Source organism: Pleurodeles waltl, chromosome 12 (assembly GCF_031143425.1).
Source record: "Pleurodeles waltl isolate 20211129_DDA chromosome 12, aPleWal1.hap1.20221129, whole genome shotgun sequence".
NCBI lineage: Eukaryota > Metazoa > Chordata > Amphibia > Caudata > Salamandridae > Pleurodeles > Pleurodeles waltl.
In genome coordinates, this window is record NC_090451.1 from 217,891,635 (window position 1) to 217,914,053 (window position 22,419).

Below are 22,419 nucleotides of genomic sequence, written 5' to 3' on the forward strand. Positions count from 1 at the left end.
AATTAGTGACAGTCTGCAGCTATCAAGTGCACTCTTCAGAGAAGCATCTATGACTAGATATGTTTATTGTACATTTGCCAGCTGTCAGGTAAGTGCTTGGTGTCCATGCTCCAAATTAAGGCCGAGGGTTAAGCCCCGACCAGGATGCAGTGCTAAGATTGTTTTTGAAAGAAAAGCATTAACTCATTAGAGCATTAGCCTTGTTAATACACACAAAAGGGGGGGGGGGGAGTTCTAGACCAAGTCCACTGTATTGTGTCTTCAAATATTGCTCACCATGAAGAAGCACAAGCGCCAATTGTGGTGGTTTGAGGAAAAGAATATGCTTCCATTATTGGCTATAGATCCTCACAGTCTTTGGTTTTCACATTACAGGAACAAATGGAAGACATGAAGAAAAAGGAAGACCGCATGGAGAAAGAGATGCAAGACCTGCAGTTGCAAAATAAGCGTTTGGTTGAACCACTGCAGAAAGCACGCGAGGATGTGGGCGAGTTACACAAGCAGATGGACAACTATGAGCAGGACAAAGCATCGCTGGTTGTAAGTGTCCAATAGTCAACTTGAGGCCAATAATGTTAACAATATTAGCAGAAAGATGCTGCAGGATTCACTGGAACATTGGAGGTGGGAGAGTGCAACAAACAAACTGCGAGTTGGTCTGAAAAGGGAGTACCTATTTTTTATTTGGAATCCAGTGAATATTGCGAAAATGACTGTCACATTAATACTTTTACAGTTGTATTAGGAACCCAGATTGTTGAATTCTGAAATAAGAAGTAGTAGCACTGCTTTTACCTCTTTGTGCACCATTCTTTAAGCAACAAAATACTGCTGGAGATAAATCTGATATTTGTTGGATGTCCCTAAAATTACTGATTAGCTTTCTACTTACTTCTGGAAAAGTTTGTGGTGGTGCAGAGTGTAATGTTGTCTGGTAACCGATTACCAGTCATTTTTTCCTCCGTGACTATTAACTACCTAATGTGGGTCCTATGCTTTTACTTACTTTACCTTTGACTTCCTCTCTTGAAATCGGCACCTTCAATTTGGCACTAAAACGTAATGCGCCCCAAACTGTTTCTAGATTGTTACAGAGACGTTTTAATGGAAAACACTGTGCTTTGTTTCACCAGCTGCACATCTCAGTAAGTCTCTGGAATTTACAGGTTTGTCCCTACCTGCCATGTAGGCTGCTATCTGTTGGGGGAAACCTGTGGGAGGCAGCTGCATTCTTTACTTTGTTCTGTAGGAGTTTTCATTTGTCGGATGTGAAACCAAAATACCTAAGTTCTCATTTTTGCTTCCCCACCTGCCAAAGACACATTCCCATTGCTGTAAGCATGGTCTGGTCAGACATTGTTCCAGCCTGTGGATTAATGGTTGATTTTTTTTTTTAATGGATGGCTTCTAGCAAAATGGCGCTCTACATAAGCTGATCAAAACCTGTTTCTGGGTCTGACGGTATGGGCACTTGGAGTGATTTTCAAAACTGACCTTTCCTCCCCCAAATCAAATGTGTCACCAGGTGTATACTGTGTAACCAACCCCTTCTACAAGAGAGGAGGGGGACACACTCCTCCTAACTACTATGCAGCAAGGGGAGAAGCTGCCCCAGTTTCTTACCATTTCATGGTCTTGTTAATGTTTTGCTTGGGCAATTGGAACACTACCTATGCATTCTGCACAGTTGTTGAGTAATCTACAAAGTGCTACCCCACAGAGTTTTGCCTAAAATGAATGCATGAGCTGCAATTGGAACAGGCTTCTTGGTTCAGGCAAACCACGTTCTCTCCCATTCAGTTGGGCTGCATCTTGTATGGTTTTTGTTCTTCATACTAATTGCCAACGATCCCTTCAGTGAATAAAGTCATTTAAACTGCTGTTTATCACTTCTGTTCTTCAGTCAGTATACCTTTGTTTGTACCTCTTCAAAGGATTGTACTGGTAGTTTCTGCAGTGATCTTGAGAATAGACTACTTCAGTGAAATATACATGGGCCTACCAGTCAAGACCATGTCAGAACAACAAAGATTCCAAAACTTTACTGCTTCTCTTATCCTTGGATTGAGGCGCACTGACCATATCTCTGCAGCTGTAAGTTCAAGATATTGTGCCTCAATATTGTGCCTCAGTCACAAGGCAATACATGGAAGAGCTTCACCGTACCTTCATCAGCTGCTTTTGGCTGACTGTCCAAAGAGATGTTTAAGGACAGCTGTCCACAACATCTTCCCTAGCAAGGAACAAATGCTTTAGTAGATCATTCATTCAATGTCCTAGCCTCCTCCCTCTGGAATTACTTCCTCTGTGTGCTTGAATAGAAGGTCACTTGCTCAGTTTCAGGAAATCCCTGAAGTCATACCTCTTTCATCAGTCTTTTGTCCCACTCCATTTAAAAACTGATGAAGCAACACATGGCAAGCCCCAACACTGTATATAAATAGCACTTTAATTGGAACAGCAGTGACCTCTAGACTTGTTTATTGTAATTTTCTCTGTTGTGGTCTCACAAAGAAGTTAAACGGCAACTTTATTTGGTCCAAAGCACCAGAATGTGGCTCGTCAGGTGCGTGCTAAAATAAAACCTCTTGCTTCCATTGCCTTAAACATACATTAATGGTCATTGTGAATGATCAAGAACAAGCAGAATGACTGTTCCCTTCACTTGGATAGAAAATCCCCTCTTCACCATTACTGAATTTGTCACTTTGCCTTATTGGGCTGGCTAGATTTAAACTGAGCACTACAGGCAATACAGCATTTCATTCAGGTAGCCAAAACATGGAATTGTATGCTACTCCACTTCTAGAGAGATCCCTTATAAGCACTGTTTGGAACATTTCTGACGTAGCTCATTTTCTATGCCTCCCAGGTAGCTGAATGATACCAGCACCTATAGACCCTTAATGAAAGTTAAGTATGTCACTTAAATGTTAGTCATTCAGTCAGATGAAGGAACTGCATGGAATACTTCTCAGCTAGGACAACACAGGGATGAATTTTCTTCATAAGAGTGGCTTATAAAGAAGTCTATCACCTGAAAGCATTCCGTAACATGGAGGTTGAGAAAGAAAAAGTGGGTGAAAATAAACTAAAGACCCCCACAATTTTGGGGTCCAGATCCTGCAGAATAAATTGGTAACACACTTTATAATTAGGTTTTCTAAACTGAGTGGAGTAAAGAAGCAGCACACCCAAAATGTACACTAGGCTTAATCAGTTTGCCTTTGAAAGCATTTTTGACACACTAGTATGCTACAGACCAGGACCTGGTATTTGTTGAGGAGCCTTAATGCTTCCAAAAGGCACGTGGGCTGATTTCAGTACAAATTGAGTCACTCTCATACACTGAGGCATGGTGAGAAGTCAGACAGCTCTTGCTGCACTTTCGAGCATTAGAATGATCATGATGCATGTTAAATCAATCCCAGTGGTTGTATCATCCACAAGGGTATTAAAGAGCCTGTGGTTCACATTAATGTTTTATGAATTCCTGATGTCTTTTGAGGTATGATATAAATCTTCATGAAAATTGAGAGTTCTGAAACATATTGAGATATCAAAAAGAGCTTGATATGCACATTGAGGAATCAGAAAGATCATGATTTACATTGAGCACCCTCAGACATCTTGATGCACACACAGGCATCAAAGTGATCACTGTTACATATGGAGGCACTCTGTGATAGGTTGGTGCTCCTGGATCCTTTAAAGGCATCTTGCTGCAAATCGAGGCATTCAGAGAGTGATGTTAATGAGATGACCAAAGTGATTGCAATGCTTCTGATGCAGTTCATGGACCAAAGTTCAGTCTGAGGCACTTTGAAGTGTCTTGTGAGATGAGACCCAATGAGATGTCTTAGTGTCCTTATAAGCACTCTGATAGATCTCTGGAATTGTAAGGTACTCTGAGGGGTTTCTAGCATAACTATCCTAAAGGCTCTTGGGCACGGTGAGGCGCTCTGTAGAATCTTGCACACGGTGAGAGATAATCTAAAGCATTGTCTTTTAATTTACCAATTTAATTTTTCACCAGTTTAGGAGTGTACGATAAGTTGACTGTGACCTTTGATTGTGCCTCCCTAACATTCAGCAACCGTTTACCAATACCAGTTTACAAAAAGATAAATAGCAACTCTTCTTTGGGTGCTGTCACAGCTTTTTAGGTTTTCTGGGAGTGTGGTGTTGTTGCAGCTGTGTGTATCCCAAAGAGTCCAATGCTGTTGCAGTTAAGTACATAATTGAGTAATTCGGTTGGCTGCAGTCTCATTTATGATCTCATTGTTGTATGGTTTGTTGCAGAGTACAAAAGCTCGCTTGAAATTAACTGACAAGGAACTAAAGGACTTGCAATGGGAACATGAAGTGCTGGAGCAACGATTCAGCAAGGTCAGAACACCATGAAGCTAAGAAATCTAACTAATACATGCAGTTCAATGTGTGCATATACATGTGCACAAACACACACAACAAAGCAGCTAAAGCCTGGAATGCCCTTCCCCTCCATCTCTGCACCGCACCCTCGCTGACCCACTTCAGAAAGGGACTGAAAACCTGGCTTTTCATATAAGCACCTGCAGCAAGCGCCTGGATACCCACTCGGGCGACGCACTATACAAATAACACCTGATTGATTGACAAATGCGTAAAAGGTACATTACAAAGACCCATACATAGAACTCCGATACATGGAAGCAGATACATGACAACAATAAACCTGAAATAGTCTTCGGAGCATGTAGGAACTTTACAAAATTAGAAGTAAAAAGCAATGAACAAGTATACACACTTTCAAATTAATTTCCCAAATAAACCATTAATACCTAAAATCCTTATTGACATTCAACAGAACTTCAAAGCCTTTACAGAAAGCAAGCGGGCAGCAATAGGTTATTGAGCAGTACCTCCTGTGGATACTGTTGCTTACCACTTGTGCCTCAGGGCATTGATACTGTTTCACTCCAACTAAATTGGCAAGTACTCTGTTTGTACTCCTGGCACTCCAACAGTAACTTAATGTTTAATCCAAGAGGCAATAGAAGGGTGAGAACGCATACAGAAGATACAGAAATCACACACAATAAAGTTCAATGTCCATCTAGGGCTGTACATTATAAAAAAGAATCCGTTTTTACTTACAGTACAAAACGATTAGTAGTTAAACTAGTACCATCTGGGGCTGACATATCAGCCCAAACGTTATTCTGGCATTTACAAAATTATAGACCAACAGTATGCAGAGCAGTGGTGTACTCCTAACTCCTGTATTATCACTAAGTTCTGTGTACCAACCCTTGTTCTTTCTTGCTTTGGTAGGAAGCTGGATTTCAGTCTATACAGTATGCAAATCAAAACTATATTTTGTTAATTGACATTGTCGTTATTTGAGTTTCAAACGTGTTGAAGGAAGTCCTAGGATTCCATTTCCCCAGCCCCAAATTAACTACAAAAGTTCACTGCGGACTTCGGATTTGCCTACATGAGCCTAACCCACAGGAGAGGCCAACGTGGGAAGATTCTGTTGGGAACTACATGTCCATGCCTTTTAATGTTATCAAAACAATTCCTCTACTTTTAGTTTTAAAAGAAACAAACAACTGGTTAACGGCGACTTTGAGTTGCCTCAGGCTGGAAGGGAAAGAGTAGGTGTCCTATACTGTGAAGCAGGAGGAGGGGCAGACAGTTGAAGAAGAAATAAGCATTCTCTCCTGGGTGCCTGCTACCTTAAGGAAATGTACATTTGTGGAACTGGTTAGTCAGCAATCATAAAGGCTGCTTGGGAGCCAGTGTAGGCTTTAATTGATAGAATCATTTGAGGCTTCATTGTGACAGAGATTTATTATTTCTGATAATCACTTAAACGGTGGTACCAAATGAGTTCTGAATTGATAGAATCATTTGAGGCTTCATTGTGACAGAGATTTATTATTTCTGATAAGCACTTAAACGGTGGTACCAAATGAGTTCTGAAGTATGACCTTTTAATAGACTTCTACAAAAGCTTTGCTATAGGTACAGTCTGCTTGCTTGTAACTAGAAAGTATAGTTTGTAAGCATTTGATTTATCTTACAACACTGACTGTTTTTGCACATTTGGTTGCAGCCTTACTTGCAATGTGAAAAATAATGCGTTACATATTCACAAAAGACTTCATTTTCCACAGATTTGCTGAATTTCAATTTAGTTTTTTACTCAAGGTAGGTCTTAAATTTTATACACAGCTACCAGTGGGTGAAAGGCCGGTTAAATATTTATAGAAATTTTGCTACTTTAGCTGTTCCACCTCACCTACACTCATTGACTTCTCCCTGTTGCATTCAGGATCAACGTTTCATTACTTTGTTCATGCACTTTGACCACCTCTATCAGGTACACAAATGCATCTGTTAGAAGATTCCTAGTTCATCTGCAGCAAAATACATCAGTGCACAGCTGCACTCACTCTTTACACAGGTAACATATATCACTGAAAAGCTTCCGAACATTCTGCACCTGAAATGTGGCAGACATTTTAGTGCCATCAGTATGCACCACTTAAGGCCACCTGCACCAAATTCAGTCACCCATGCCTTCAAGAAAAACTCTTCTGAAGCCCCTGTACATTCACTCCTGCCCCAGGAAGTGCCATTCATAAGTATAGTTACCAGAGCTAGACTGATCAGGTACATGTATTTATTCCCACTAGACTTCATGTACATACATCTGTAGTGGATGTTTCTATGTCTATCGTTTCTACAGGCATGCCATGCCAATGTGGATTCGACTATGATCTTTCAATGAGCTTGGCTTTGCTATTCTTGCATTGTACTTGTGCATCTTTATTAAATTATTCACGTGTCTTATATGTATTCGTCAGCGCACTGTTTCTTCCCCTGTACATGTAATTTTGCCTCATATGTATGTTTTAGATAAGTCCTGAAAAAAATTCTCAATTTGTAATTTTATTTCTGTGCACACCTCTCTGTTATGCTGGGCTCTGAACACATCTTCAAAATTGTTTTTTCATGTTACCTTTGTGTGTGTGTTCACTAGGTTATACTTGTTGTCGTGCATGTCACTTGAATGCTCAAATACATCTTTTTTCTCTGGTGGTCTGTGTTTGGATGTCTTTAGATGGTATACCGAGTGAGTGTAAGCCAGCTATGTTGTTCATTACTGAATGAACACGTAGGCCTTTGGTTTGCAAATTTGAGTATGAGTTTGCTTACGTATAGATCTCTAGTGAATGTGTGTGTGTGGTTGCATTTATTTTGTATGTAAGTTGATTTATACGTATTCCTTTGTTATGTAAACTCTGGTTTTACACATCTGGGTGTGTACATTGAGCCCAAGACAGGTCTGTGTTTTGCTTACAAGCATGTCTGAGAATACATGATTATGTTTGTAGAAAGAGATTATCTTTACAGATACCATCTGATTTTCAAAGTGTGTACCACAGTGGGATAGGCAGCATGGGCCTCTCTTTCATTTACTTCAAGCCAGGCTTTGTTACTTGTGGTCTATCAATCTTAAATTGTTTGTTTTATTTGTTGTAATTCCTGACAGGTTTCACTTATATTTAAGCTCCTCACGCTTTTAATTAATCAATTTCGATGTGCCATGTTATTTTAAATGTCTTTTTTGTGATCAGGTGCAGGCAGAGAGGGACGAGCTCTACAAGAAATTCACCAAAGCCATCCAGGATGTACAGCAAAAGACCGGTTTCAAAAACCTTCTCCTGGAGCGCAAGCTTCTGGCTCTATCTGACACCCTGGAAAAGAAGGAGGCGCAACTCAACGAAGTTCTGTCCGCCTCGAACCTGGACCCCAACGCACTCACCATTGTCACACGCAAACTTGAGGTACTGGGCTGGGTTTAGGGGATGTAAAAACAGTTCAGTGTAGAAGAATATAATCTGTAATACCATCCTGGTGCAGCCAAATAAAGGCTGCTATATAAAAGCAGCAGCACATAGACGGCAGCATCAGATAGGATGCAAGTAGCTTGCAGCAATTGTAATTTAATATATATAGCTCTCACTACCCCTGACGAGGCATCAAATTGCTTTGGGGCGAGTAGCATGCTATTCCGGAACACAATAAGGGTTAGTGGTGGATTAGTATAGGGAAATTTTAGTTAGCTTGAGCGGTGTCTGTTAGTTAGATTGAATATGATAATGAAGGGATAGAGTAGGGAAGAGTCTAGAAAGTGTTATTTGGGAGATCATAGGAGTAAGATGAGGTTTGGGATGAGCAAAAAGAGAGATGGAGGAGGGAAGAATGTCTAAAAATGGATTAGGGAGATCATACTAGTGAAATGAGGTTTGGGATGAGTCAAAGGAGGGATACACGAGGGAAGAATTTAGAAAGGGTTGTTTGGGAAATCATAGTAGTCAAATGAGGTTTGGGGTGATCCAAGAAGGGATAGAGGAGGTAAGAGCCTAGAAAGGGTTATTTTGGATATCATAGTAGTAGCATGAGGTTCGGGATGAATTAGAGAGTGAAGGCTGAGATTATATTGAGAGAGGTATAGAGTAAAACATAGAGTAGTGCATTGGATAGAGTTGCAACCACATGCAGGTTCCAGCCACATATATGACCAGTTTGGAAAATGCAACTCTACACAAAACTGGTTATAGCAGTATGCCAGAGCTACAAACAGGTTTAAGCGTGAAGGAGGGGAAACTATTTTAGGCTGCAAGAAGGATGTAGGAACTACATGCATGCCACAGCAATGTCGGTGTCATACACATAGACTTTGGTAATGGATAGAAGTCATGTGCAGACTGCGTGAGTAGATAGGATCGGCATTCTGGCTGCAGCAGTATTTAAAATCTGCACCATTTATTGAAAGCTACATGCCAGCTATAGCACTTCAAAGGAGACGTACAAAGAGGAGAAGCACAAGTGGCTGTTTGAGAAGCGCTACATGCAAGTTGCTGTCATGGAGGAATTGCATGTAAGCTGCTAGCAAAGAAAAGTTTCATGCAAGATACAATCGTAGAGAAGGCACTGTCACAAACCACCTTTAAGATAGTTGCTGCCTCAGCGCAACTGCGCTCAAGTCACGTACAGGCAACTTCTACAAAGTGGCTGCATGTAGGCAGTTGTCACATAAAGGCTGGATCCATGCTGCTGTCTTTGAGACGCTTCATGCAAGGTTATTGCAAAGGAGTCACATGGAGACTACTTACACATCGCAAAAGTGCAGCTTGGTATAACGAGCCTTGCACAGGTTAAAGTCAGAGAGATTTGGCATTCATGCTATACACATTGAGTAGCATTTAATTCAATGTATCTGCAAGAATACTGCTGGCACTGATCAGCCACATAATACATAGTATTGGTTGCATAGTCACACCCTCATATATCAAAGGAACATGTTTACTTCATTTAAATTTTAGAGTGTCAGTTGTCACTAGCGTGATCCCTTGATGTCATAAAATCTGTAAAGTCCTAGCCCATTACAGCCATCATCAATCTCTCTTTTGCTGGGCTACAAAAATGAGGTGGCTCAAGTATGGAAATACTGAATATATCTAGGATAGCCAGACTATCCTTGTACCAGGTAGTACCTAACCCGATGACAAAGTAACTCTGATTGATTTACCGGTCTGGAAAGATTTCTATCCTCGGCTGTGCCCTAGAGCCACTGCCTGCAGTCTGTTGGCCTCAAAGAAGGGGAATATGCCTGCAATGTGCTGCTGTTCCAGCCCTACCACCAGTCCAGTTTAATAGATACAGAACAGAGAGCTTTTTAACTCAGAATATTTTTTGAAGATGAAACTAAACAAGTAATTGTCACACCTTATTTTTTTTTTGTTAAATATTTTTATTAACATTTGCCAGTTACAGGTTGTATTCTTTACTACATGTACATTTTCAAACATTATTTGTATTTCAACATCATTATTCTTTTTTCCTGCTTCAAGTCAACTTGCATTACATGTCTTGCAGTTTTTTTTTTTTTTTACATGCTTTATTATCATTTGCTTCTTATATATTTGATGTCTTACTCTGTGTTCGGTTTAGTAAAGTGTAGTCACTGATTGGTCCTTACTTTTACCCTGCCGGCTTACCTAAATTTAAACATGAACTTAAACTCTATGGTGCTATTTTCCCCGTTGTCTTTTTATGTGGGTGTGGTTCGGAGCATTGTCCTATTCCATCCTGCTCTTAAATAGTTCTTACCCCTTCTATTGGTATGTTGGGTCGTTTGCTATTCTCTCGGTGTCCCCTAGTTCCTCTCATTGCCTCTTTATTACTAATGGGCAGCCCATTACTTCTTGTGGTTCCTATGCTGTTTCCGCTCTCTCCCCCTGGTGTGAGGGCTCTATTAGTATGTATTTCCTGCTATGTCTCACTACACTGGCCAGTTGCTAGTCTGAGCCTCCTGTGTCACTGCCTTCTTCCATTACTTCTCTTCTCCAATTTGACAATATCTCTTCCCAGGCCTGAGCTATCGGTGTTTGGCGCAACCCTCTTGCTTCCTCGCTCTTCAGGACCTGTAATTCCACCTTTGCCCACTTCTCTACATCCCGCCTCCACTCTGCTACTACTGGGCTCTTGGTGGATTTCCATCCTACTGCTATTAGTCGCCTATATAGTGCTAGCGGAATATCTATGTAACGCACCTGTACCTTCCCAATTGTGAGGCATTGTTTCAGGCCTACCAAGCATATTGCCGGAGTTTGTGGTATTGGGCATCCCATCAACTTCTCTAGGTCGCTCGTCACTATCCCCTATCCAGTTTGGATCTCTGGGCATTGCCATCCCATATGGTCCAGGTCGGCACTCACCACACCACATCTGGGGCATTCCGCCGGAGTGCCTCCATATATACGGGTGGAGTGAGATATGTCCTATGAATGTAGTTATACTGGTTATATCTCAAACGGGTATTTCTTGACACTTTCTTTGGGTATGTCAGTATTTTCTTCCACTCCACGTCTGTTAGATCTTTTCCGAGTGTTCTTTCCCATTTATCTCTTAATTAGTTTGTTGATTTGGTGGGCGTCTGTCCCTATTGTCAGTAGTTGATGTAACATGCAGTGCGTGGCAGGTTCTGCGTTGATCGTTTCCCAGTGTTCCTGTACAATATGGGTTAGTCTTTGGTGCACCAGGAACTGACCTCTGGGAACTCCTTTTTTCTCTACTATCTCGGTGAATGGGCTCAGTACCCCCTCCTCAAATAGGTCTCCTATCGTCTCTACTCCCGCCCTCATCCACGGCCCTAGGTCTGTGTCCATCCACTTCCCATCGGTCGTCTCTGCCTTCAACATATTCAGTGGTAATGCCGGAGAGTAGGGTTTACCTATTCCTACCCTCTTTGAACATCTCTTCCAGCACATCAATGCCACTTTCGTCAATATGCTTTTTTCTTGTGACTTCAACTTTCGTCCTACCATTTCCGACATGATCTCTTCCGTGCTTAACTCTCTGTTCCCCGTGTGTCTGTCTAGTGTGCCCTCCTCTGCAATCCATCTGGCCGACCACTGTAATTGACAAGCTAAATAATATAACTCAAAGTCAGGAACTCCCAGTCCTCCCTCAGTAGTTGGTCTGCATAACGTTGATAGTGCTGTGCGACACCGGCCTCCGTCCCAAACTAGTTCTCTAAGTAGTGAATTTAGTTAGCTAAACCATTGCATTGGGATCAGTATCAGTAGATTAGTGAAGTAGTAAAGGAGGCGAGGTAACATGACCATTTCGGTTTGTGCTATTCTGGCCTTTATAGAAAGTTTCAGGGATCTCCAGAACCCAACGGATGCTCTTTGGGAGCCAAGCGCCCTGCCAAGGTTACCCTCCCGCAGGTCCCTCTGGTCATGATACACCTGGATGCCTAAGTACCTAAATGTGTCAGGAGCCCATACCACTGTCTCCGGGAATGCTGATGGCTGGGTGCAACCCCTTGTAATCGGAAAAACGTATATTTTGCTTCTATTAAGTTTAAGTCCTGATAGTTCAGCAAACCGGTCCAAAGCCTGTAAGGCCCATTGAAGTCCAGTGTCCCCGTCATTAAGGTAAATTAGGATGTCATCGGCATATAGTGAGATGTTGTGTTCACTCCCTCCCCATCTCACCCCTCTGTCCTTACCCTCCCTACGGAAATAGGCAGCTAGAGGTTCAATGGCTAGGGCAAACAGCAGCGGCGACAATGGGCACCCTTGCCTGGTGCCCCTATAAATGGTGTAGGGGGTTGAGATAACTTTCCCTGTCTTGACTCTCGCTTGTGGGGCTGTGTAGAGCAGGTCTACCCATTTTACCCATTTGTCTCCCATACCCATCTTTAGCATTACTACTCTCAGGTAATCCCAACGGATCAAGTCAAAGGCTTTCTCGAAGTCTGTGGCCAGTAACATCCCTTTAGGTGGCTTCGCTGTTACTGGCATCTGTAAGATGGCAAGGAGTCGTCGGAGGTTGAGTGATGTATTGCGCTTCGGTACAAACCCGTTTTGATCCACATGTACCAGAGCTGGTACATGTTGCAGCAACCGGTTAGCTAGGATTTGGCTGAGGATTTTAAAATCATTGTTTAACATTGAGAGTGGTCTAAAGTTGGTGACTGAGGCCTCGCTTGTCTTTATTTTGGGCAGTGGAATCACTACTGCTTCCCTGAGTGTGTCTGGGAGAAGGCCTCTGTGCGGTGCCTCTGCATAAATATCTACCAGCTGTGGGGCCAATAGTTTGAGGTATTTCTTATAAAAGTCCATTGGCAGCCCATCGGTCCCTGGTGTTTTGCCTGGGGCCAGCTGTGTGATAGCCTCAAGTACCTCGTCCTTCGTCACTGGGCTCCCTAGTGCTTCGCCTTCTCCATTGTCTAAGGTCGGGAGCGGGAGTGATCGTAAGAATTCCGTTAATCTGTCTTTCTCTAATTTGTCTGGTTCCCTATATAGGTGAGTGTAACACTCTTTAAAGGCCTCGTTAATGGGTCCGGTTTTAAATCTGTGGTTTCCTCTCATGTCACGTACACTCACTATAGGTGTTCCCTCTCCTCCCGTTTTCACCAGCCATGCCAGCATCTTCCCCGATCTACCCTCTTCTGCTTGTACTGTGGCTAAGTGTTTCTGGAAGCAGCGGCAGCATAGCTGTTCTTCCGTGCGCGAATGGGATTTCATCACCTGTTCGTACTCCTCCTTTTCTTGCGCATTCTTGTGCTCTTTCTTTTCCCATCTATGTATTGCATCCTCAAGTTTAATTACTTCTTGTTCTAGTGTGCGCTTAATCCCGACTGTCTGACCTATGCTATAACCCCTCACCTCCACTTTTAGTGCTTCCCATTCTAGGCACCTAGAGGATGTTGACCCCTTGTTTATGTTAATTTGGTCTGCTAGGTGAGATCTAAGAGTCTCTCTGAATGTCTGATCTTCTAGTGCTGTTGGTGAAAGTCTCCAGAGCGATATGGGGGGCCTATCCCCAGCCATTCTCCACCTCACTAGGAGCGGGTTATGGTCTGATATTGTTCGTCCCAGGTATTCAGTATAAAAGATACCTCTTGCTATCCCAGGAGTACATACTACCCTGTTGATTCTAGTGTGTAATTGGTGTAGTGCAGAATAAAAGGAGTAATCCTTTTCGTTTGGGTGTTGTTCTCGTCAGATGTCCACCATTCCCCATGCTTCCACCCACTCTCTTACTTTCTTCGTTGTTTTATGTGTCGCTGCCCCCTGTAGTGGGGGTGAAGAGTGATCCAAGTCTACGTTCATGACACTATTAAAGTCTCCCCCTATTAGTAATTCCCCATGTTGTTGGTGGGTGATGCGGCTCGAGAGACGCTGCAAAAAAGGCGCTTGATCTTGGTTGGGGGCATAGATACTTCCCAACATTAATGGGGTCCCATGTAATCGTCCCTCCACTACTACAAATCTGCTTTCCCGGTCTACTTCTATGGATCTCGCTTCAAATGGCACACCAGCACGGATCCAAATTAGCGCCCCCCTGGAGTAAGACGAGTACCCGGCGGCAAACACCTGCCCTCGCCATCTGCGTTTATACTTTTCTACCTCGTTCATTGTCAGGTGGGTTTCTTGGAGCATTGCTACATGTATGCCTCTTCGTTTCAAGTGGGCCAATACTTTGTGTCTTTTTGCAGGTGACCCCATTCCCCGTACGTTCTATGTCAGAAGGCTATAGTCTGTCATCTGGGTGTGTCTGTGAGGGATGCTGGTCCCACCCCCTCCTAATGATCTCTCCTCTCCATTGTGTGTTCTGGCGACCCACGTGTATATGATATTTTCTATTTATGCACCCACTGGTTCCAAACTTACATAACCCCAACTCCCCCACCCCAGGGCCCCTCCCTAACTGTAGGGTGCCCAGAAAAAATGTGCCAACGAGCAACTTAATACAACAAGTCCGTCTAGTTCTCGCCATTCTACTGAATGGGCAAGAAGCCTGTTGGGGGGGGCTGGTATAAGTCCATTGGGGCCTTACTTCTGGTCAGTGTGCCCCACCTTGGTGTACGGCTGCTCCACAGTCACCCCAATTCATCAGCCGTCTGCGACGTCACTTTCGGCTGGTTCTCTGAGCCGCAGGTGCTCTCCGCAGACGATGCTGCTATGTCGTCCGATTCATTGTCAATTTTCCTCTTCGGTGAGGTTTCTTTGTTCATTGAGGACGCTGCCCTTAGGGCCTCTTTTTTACTCGGGTCTTTCTGAGTCTGTGATGGTCCAGCTCGTGAGCAGGGTCTGCATCTCATCCTCCTATTCCCCCCCCCGGCTGGGTAGGGGGGAGCATGCCCTGGGCCCTCAGTCCGTTTTCCGCCACCTCCTCGGGCCTCCAGCCATTCCCAAGCTTCCTCTGGGCTAGGGAAGAACGTGGCGCTACCGTCGATCATCACCTTCAGTTTGCCCGGGAAGAGGAGTGAGTACTGGATACCCTCTTCTATCAGTGCTCTCTTTACTGCCATAAAAGAGGCTCTCCTATTTTGAACCTCAAAGGTAAAATCTGGGAAGAGGGTCACTTCTCCGTTGCCTACTCTGAAGGCCCGTCTCCCTAGCCCTCTGGAGCAGGATGTCCCTGTCTCTGTAATGTAACTGCTGTGCTATCACCACCCTTGGCGGTCGACCAGGCACCGGCTGTCTCGCGGGGACTCGGTGTGCTCTCTCCAGCGCAAAGAACGGCGTCGGGCAATCTGGGGCTACTGTCTCCTTTATCCACTTCTCCAGGTATTCCACCATGTTTGTGCCCTTTGTTCCTTCTGGCAGTCCCACCACTCGCACATTGTTCCTCCGGCTTCGTCCGTCTGCATCTTCTGCTCTCTGCTCCAACCTTGTTATTCTCTCTGTCAAGTGCAGTACAGTGGATTCCAAATCCTTTTGTCTCGGGGTTATATCTATCAGGGTCGTCTCTGTGTCTTTGACCCAGTCTGCTAGCTTTTGGTGATCTGCTCGGAGGAGACCCACTTCCACTGCGACCTGACTGATGTCGCGCTGCAGTGTGGTTTTTGTGTCCTCTATTGCTTCTAGGATTTTGTCCAATTTTTCCTGCATCGTGGATTGTGTTGGTTCATGCTTGTCTCCACCTCTACTACCATCAAGTGCTTGGCGCTCCATTTTTTTCCCTCCTCGGCGGCTTTTTGATGTCATCAGCCCTGTTAGATCGGGTTCCAGCTTACTACGTCAGCCAGTTGTTAATGCTTGGGTATCACTTGTACCTCGGACTTCTGTGTGCTTCCACTGCCATCTACTTTAACCCCCCGGTGCTTCTGTTGGGTGCTGTACACCTCGCCTGAGTTGTTTGTGCGTATGTGGTGCCACTCCTCAATGCGCGGAATGCGTCACAGGTCAGTTTTGCCCTTTGTCGGGCTCTCACCGGTTCCTGCTCCCTCGGTTCTTTTGCTTGTGGGGTAGTCATCAACTATCTCCTCCTGCCGCTGACGGCCCGTGCCCTCCACTTCGGTCTCGGTGATGTCCGCGGGGTCGCCCCCGGCAGACAGGGGTCCAGTACCGCCTCTTTATTGCTCACTCAACTTCTCCGCTTCCCTCCCACATGTGACTGCTGTGCTGCTTCTCTGGACGTAGGCCTTTGGGCCCATTTCTGCTGCCCTTTCTTCAGTTGTGGTCCTAGGCACTCCCCCCCCCCTTCCAGGGCTTTGGCTGGGGCTTTGCTCACCTGGGTTACTGTTTTATGCGGAGTAAGTTCTTCAGCATCGGCTTCCACTGGCTCCTTCCCCGCCTGGGCTTCCTCTGTGTCGGTCCCCCTCTCTCTTCTTCAGGAGGGCCTCAGCTGGTGGATGGCTTCCACCCCTGTGTCACCGTTTTCTATCTTCCGGGCCCAGGCCCATTACTTGCAAAGGGTTGGGCCGCCACTCCCCGCCAGGCCACGCGCTGGCAGTCCTGGCGACCTGCTGCGCCTCAAAGGGGAGAGCAGACAGCATCCCCCACGCTCAGGGGCAGGCCCTCTCCCCCCGCTTCACCTGTTACGGCCGCGGTAGGCGGGCGTCACCTCCTTCACTCGGCCAAGCGAGGGTAGCCGTCCCTCGGTCTGCTCGATCCCCGGGGGGGAGAGCTGCCAGCGATCCACTCGCCTGATATGCCCGCGTCAGACGGGCGTCACCTCCTCTGCTCAGGCGGTCGAGCCCTGCCGTCCGGCGTCTCTGTCTATTCGAGCCCCCGGCTCGCTCGGTAGGCCCAAGTTGCGGCAGGGCTTCTGGCCCCTGGTCACCTCAAGTCAGACGGCTCCTCCTTACGCGGCACCGCTATCTCTAGCGGTGGCGCAGCACTTCTCAGGCGCCAGCTTCACTCTGGCGGGGCTCCGCCACCTCCTCTGCCCAGGCGGTCGAGCCCTGCCGTCCGGCGTCTCCGTCTACTCGAGCCCCTGGCTCGCTCGGTAGGCCCAAGGTGCGGCGAGGCTTCTGGCCCCCGGTCACCTCAAGTCAGGCGGCTCTTCCTTACACTGCACTGCTATCTCTAGAGGTGGCGCAGCACTTCTCAGGCACCGGCTTCACTCTGGCGGGGCTCCGTTATTGCGGTTAATTGCAAGGCCCCGTCGGAGCACTCGGACTACGCGTCCGACATCTTGGCTTTCCTAGCCACGCCCTGTCACACCTTATGATATACATGTTTCCCTAAGTGAATGTTTATCAGATGCCAGAGAACATGGTGCTTTCGTATGACCGGCTCTAACTTTGTGTTATTGGATAGAAGAAATTTCTCTGTCATACAAATTCTCTTGAATAATTATCCACCCTTATTTAAAGGAACTAAATAAAACTGATGTTTGGGGAATTCACACATAACCTTCCAAACAACACAAGTTAAAAAGAGCAAGCAAAATTCTGTACTTTTGATGCTTAGCAAGAGTGACATGCCTCATCGTTCATTAAAACACAAGAGGGCTAAGGCACTCAAATTGTATGGTTAGATTTCCCAATGTGTGGGCGCCCCTTCTAATGTCACACGGCAGAGTTTAACCCCAAATCAAGGCCTCATCTAATACATGAGCCTTTTGCTCCTTTTTTCTACTCTGAAATAAGAAGCATTGTGCCTCACTCTGTGTGCAGTCTTTTGAACTTCTAAATTATTCTGGTTATCAGAAAAAGTAGAGCAAAAATACAGTAAACTGCCTTGGACCAAGGAATACAAATAGCATCTCCCAAAGACCAAGGTTTTGAACACCAGGAGGCAAAGCCCAGCCATCATTAGTTTTGCATGTCGCAAACAAATATGTTGCTGGAAACATCCTGTACTCAAACACTTGGCTGAGTACTTCTGACTTTAGAAAAGATCCATGCTCTTTCCCAGATTACCTGGGTAGTGTGTGTTCTTTGATGCTTTATTCTCCAGATTGATAAACCCCAAAATGATACCTTTGGGGCCCAGTGTTCTAATATCTGAGTCCACTTCCCCCTATTGCCCGATAATGAGCAACTCCTCATTTCCCCAGATGGCCGACATACTATATGGTTGTTATGTTCACCATTTAAATCAACATCTGTGATCCCTAAATTAGGAGGGAAAAACTGTCAGAGCTTCTACTCCAAGCTCTAATAGTCATTTCTACACTCAACCAGGATCCTTGCCTAGTTGGTTCTCCATGACCCTCTCCACGGCCCAAGGAGCTGCATCTGTCACTATTGATAGTTCTATTTTTTTAATTAGACGGACTCGTCATGTCATTCTTTGTTGAGGTAGTTGAACTCAGGAAATCATGCACTTTCTGCATTATAACAACCTTGTCCTCTCAGTTCCCTAATGTTTGGTTCCATGATCTAAGCACTTCTGTAACAGCCTAATGTGAGACATTAATTACGAGAAAAGTGCAGGCACCCAATAGCTTTCCCTGAAGCTGCCTTTCCTCCTCATTTAGCTTACACGTAGGGAAGTCTTTCATGAAGGATGTCAACTCCGTTGATTTCAGGGAGTGTCATTTCGAATATAACTGGGTGCAGTATGACATGTATCTACGGGCTAAAGGAAGGTCCCCACATATAATCATTCTCTTATTACGATAGGTTTCCTGGTGAGGTGAGCTGCACCAAAATATTGTTTTGTTTGCCTTTTCCCACCCCCCCCCTTTATTGATATATACTGCTCTGTGAGACAAGCCAAGTATTCCATACGTCATTCGGCACAGTCTGCTGGATTAGTGTTTGAGTGTGATGTAGATCATGAAGGGTAACGTGGTCTTTAGAGGAGAGGAATTTTGCCTCTAGGCTCCGTATCCTAGCTTCTATATCCATGAGGTTGTGTGCTTTACATTTTTGTTCTGTGTAGTAGTTGATGATTGCCCCCCCCCAACATGGATTGTGACCTTCAGTATTTCCCAGAGCGTACTAGCGGAGACAACCAGCCCCTTGTTTGTTTACATGTAGGCCTCTATAGCTCCAAGGAAAAATTCTCTGCATTCTGGGGTCGCCATCCTCCATGCTCCCAGTCGCCAGTTGGTGCAGCTCCTACTCCCACCCCACCTTTGAACCATCGGGGAAAGGTGCAAAAGACCCCGAGATCAGGATCTGTATTTCACCCACTCTTCAGTGTTCTCCTCTGGGCAATAAGAAGTAATCCAGATGTGAGAATATCCTGTGCGCCCCAGAGAAAAAGGTATAACAATACTCAGTAGGGTGATGCAACTGCCATGTGGCCATTAGGCCCATAGATCTCATGAAGGTGGCAATGGAGTTAAGCCTGCCTCGAGGAGCCGCAGTTCGATCCATAGTGATGTCACCCACCCCACTGAGGTCACCCCCAATAACCCCAAATCCCATTGGCAGCAGCATGTCCCCATAGATGTTCACTAGGAAGAGAGGCTAACCCCAAATTGTGCAGCTGCCGTGGCATAGTGGCCAAATTTGTTTGTACCCTGTCTGGGGTACCCTGAAGGGCAGGTAAACTCTGAGTAGTATAACTAGCCTCCCTCCTCGAGCCCCTTGTAAACTCTGCATGGAAAACCTCAGTAAAGCCAGAAACACAGATTTATTCCTTAGCAGGTTGGTCTGTTGCAGAAGGAGCACATCCATTTTCAGCCTCCTAGCAGATTTCAAGATTGCTCCTCCCTTCTCCCTGGCGAGGAGACCGCTGACATTCCAGGTGATCAAGGTAGCCTTTCGACTCAGGGGCAGAAAAGGGGAAGGAGATCTGATTGTAGGCCTGGTGACTTGGTGCCCCGGATAGCGGTCAGTGTGGTTTATGGAAGTTTGGTTGATCGATGAAGGCTGTAGGTGACTGCTCAAATTGTGTGTAATCCCACCCCGCCCCCCATACTTTGGAAATGGGAAGAACCTGTTGTGATATGAATTGGAAGCCAAAACCATCAGGGCAATAGTGAGTAAAAAAAAGCCAACCCCTTCAACTAACCTTCCAAAAAGACAACCAATAAACAGAAACTATCCCTAGGACGTTAGTAACCCAGAAAGGACCTCCCCCCACTTCCCGCTATGTATAAGGAGTATGAAAGGCGGGAATGCAGGTTATCAGTTGTCAATATCCCTCACCCCGATTGAAATGTCAGGATGATCCAGTCAAAATGAACTTGTGTGGCTGAGGTTGTTGGCTTGTCCCCCCTCTGAGGAAGGGTGGTTGCCAGTGCATTGCCCCCTAGTGGCCTCCACAGACCTATTCTGGCACCTGCTCCTTTGTCTTCTGAATGGTAGGCTCCTCCAAGTGTGAGGACCCCTTGGACCACTAGAACCCTCCCCATGTGCTGACAATGCCCCCTGCCTGCGCAGGTAAGGCCATTCTTCTCCCCAGCCCCAAGCGCTTTCGGGGTCACCAAAGAAGAGTGCTTGTCTCCAGATAGGATTTCTAATTGGCCCCGGAATAATATCATGTACTTAGGACTTTTAACTGGGACACGAATAATAGCATGTACTTGATATTCATCGCTCTCATCTTTTGTTTGACTTCAAGGAAGGAACATCACTGTTGTTCAACCCTAAGGGTATAATACAGAAAAATATTTTGGGGAGCTTTATGACAGGGCATCTGAGCACCGAGCATCCACCAGCACCGGGTCTCTGTCTGAAGAGTTGAAAATTCAGACTATAAGAGGTCAAGTTAGGGCACACGGAGGAGGCCTGGGGGCCAGAGACCTGTGGATCCCATTTCACTAGGAAGCAGTTAGATACGTTCTCTGCTGGTGCCCAGGTTTTAAGCCAGTTTGTCATGAATAGCATGGGGTTTGAGCTTTCCTAACCTTCTGGTATCCCCAAAAGCATAGTTTGTTTCACCTGTATCTCTCCTCTGTGTCTTTCGCATGTTCTGGAGGTGTATAGTCTTTTGTAGGACAGGGATTTAAGATTGGCAGTTTCGCAGGTAGTCTTTAGCTTCCGAAATTCTCTCCTCCACTTCTGTGACCCTTTCAGTGGAATTTTTCAGGTCTTGACAAAGCAGCAACAAGTTGATGTTAATAAGTTTGCTGATTTTTCCTCCTTTAGGAGAGGTCCTCGATTCTTGAATGGCCTGGAGGATTGACATGGTGTGATCAGCAGCAATGTCCGGTGGGGTGAAAGTTGGGGAAGGTGGGGGTAGCTGGCCCGATTATGGCTGCACCTAGGGCAGAGGTCAACGTGGCATATTATCCTGTCTTGCCCTGTGACGAAAGAGCAGGAAGACTTTCTCCATGTTACAAAAGAGGCGCTGGCCCAGGAATCCTCTATTAAACTGAGGTATAAAATGAGACCCCGCCCCTATATCCATGATTCATGTAGCGCTTGGCACAGACTCCTATCACTACAAAGATGCAGTATTGCAGGGTCAAGGTGAAAGTCTAGCACCCTAGTGCACTCCCCTTCTTTCCTCTTGTGCAGGGGTGCCTAAACGGGGAGGTCGCCCTCGTTCCTTTTCTGCCACCTCAACCACTGAATTTCACCAGACCAACCATGTGCCACCCGGTGTCAGCACCAAGGCCCCAAAATGGCCAACAGGGTAGCCTTGCAGCAGGCAGTTCTCTTGGGGAAGGTGGGGCTGACCTTATCAGATCTCCAGGCACCTCTTCTGACAATGATTTGACCACAGCTCCAGTGAAATGGGCCCTGGGCTCTCAGTCAGGGGGCAGAGCTCCCCTCCTGCATGCAGGATATGCGCACCCAGGACAGGCTGCATTTTTGTTCCCCGCCATGGCTCATATTGGCTGCCAATCACTTCCGGGGAATCTTTGCCCCCAGCGGGTCCCCAACAGCATGCCAGGTCCACCGCCCTGTTGCAGCTGGGTATGCAGTCCCCTGCCTCCTCCTCCAGGCAAGCACATCTTTACTGATCTGCCCCTCCCAGGGGCCTGGACTCGAGGGAGGGCTGTCAGCTCAGCAGATGCCCACCGCTGTGCTAGTTCTGCCACGGCTGCAGTCGTAGCATGCCTCGGCTCTCCCTACAGCTCAGCACCTCATCTGCAGTGGCTGCAGCGAGCCTCCACAACTCTTCGACAGTCAACAGTTTCCCTCCACCTCCAAGGACCTTATGTGGGCAGCCATGACAGGATCAGCATTTGCTCCCCGCTGTAGAGTGGTCAGTGCACTCCCATTGTTAGAGTGCTCCTTCCCTGTGGCTAGGAAAGCGCACCATGCCAGTATCACCCCTAAGTATGCCAGTTTATGGCAGGTAAGTAGAGAAGCTCAGCTCCATGCGGCCACCATTACTTTTTGTAAGGCCATTTCTTCTTATAAGCCTACTGCCCCACAAAATATCTCTTCCAGCGGCAGTGATGTTTCATCCATATTTGTGAAGTCATACATCCTATCACCATGGAACCTATTTTTATATTGTTTTATTGTGACTTGGGGTAGTATGCCAGAATTTTTCTGATTGAAATTGGTGTAATGGTTTCCAGTTAAATTACCTCTTCCTCAAAACCAATACAAGGTACGTATTTAAAAATAATTTTAAAGAAGTCTTTTATCTCGAAAAAAGGTCCATAACAAAGCCCAGAGTGTTCAGGGATACTCTTTGACTTATTGGAAAACAAACATGAGGACTGTTTGTAGACCATGAAATGTTTGAAATG

At 45.6% G+C, this 22,419-nt stretch overlaps 1 protein-coding gene across 1 annotated transcript in view; it reads left to right on the forward strand.

The window, feature by feature from the left end:
* The window catches only part of GAS8 (growth arrest specific 8), a 119,851-nt gene that overhangs the window by 54,967 nt on the left and 42,465 nt on the right, over nucleotides 1-22,419 (forward strand). Inside the window, exons 7-9 of the mRNA XM_069217188.1 lie at nucleotides 376-543; nucleotides 4,306-4,392; nucleotides 7,635-7,844. Of these exons, the coding sequence (XP_069073289.1) occupies nucleotides 376-543; nucleotides 4,306-4,392; nucleotides 7,635-7,844 (465 nt within the window). The remainder of the gene's footprint in view (nucleotides 1-375; nucleotides 544-4,305; nucleotides 4,393-7,634; nucleotides 7,845-22,419) is intronic.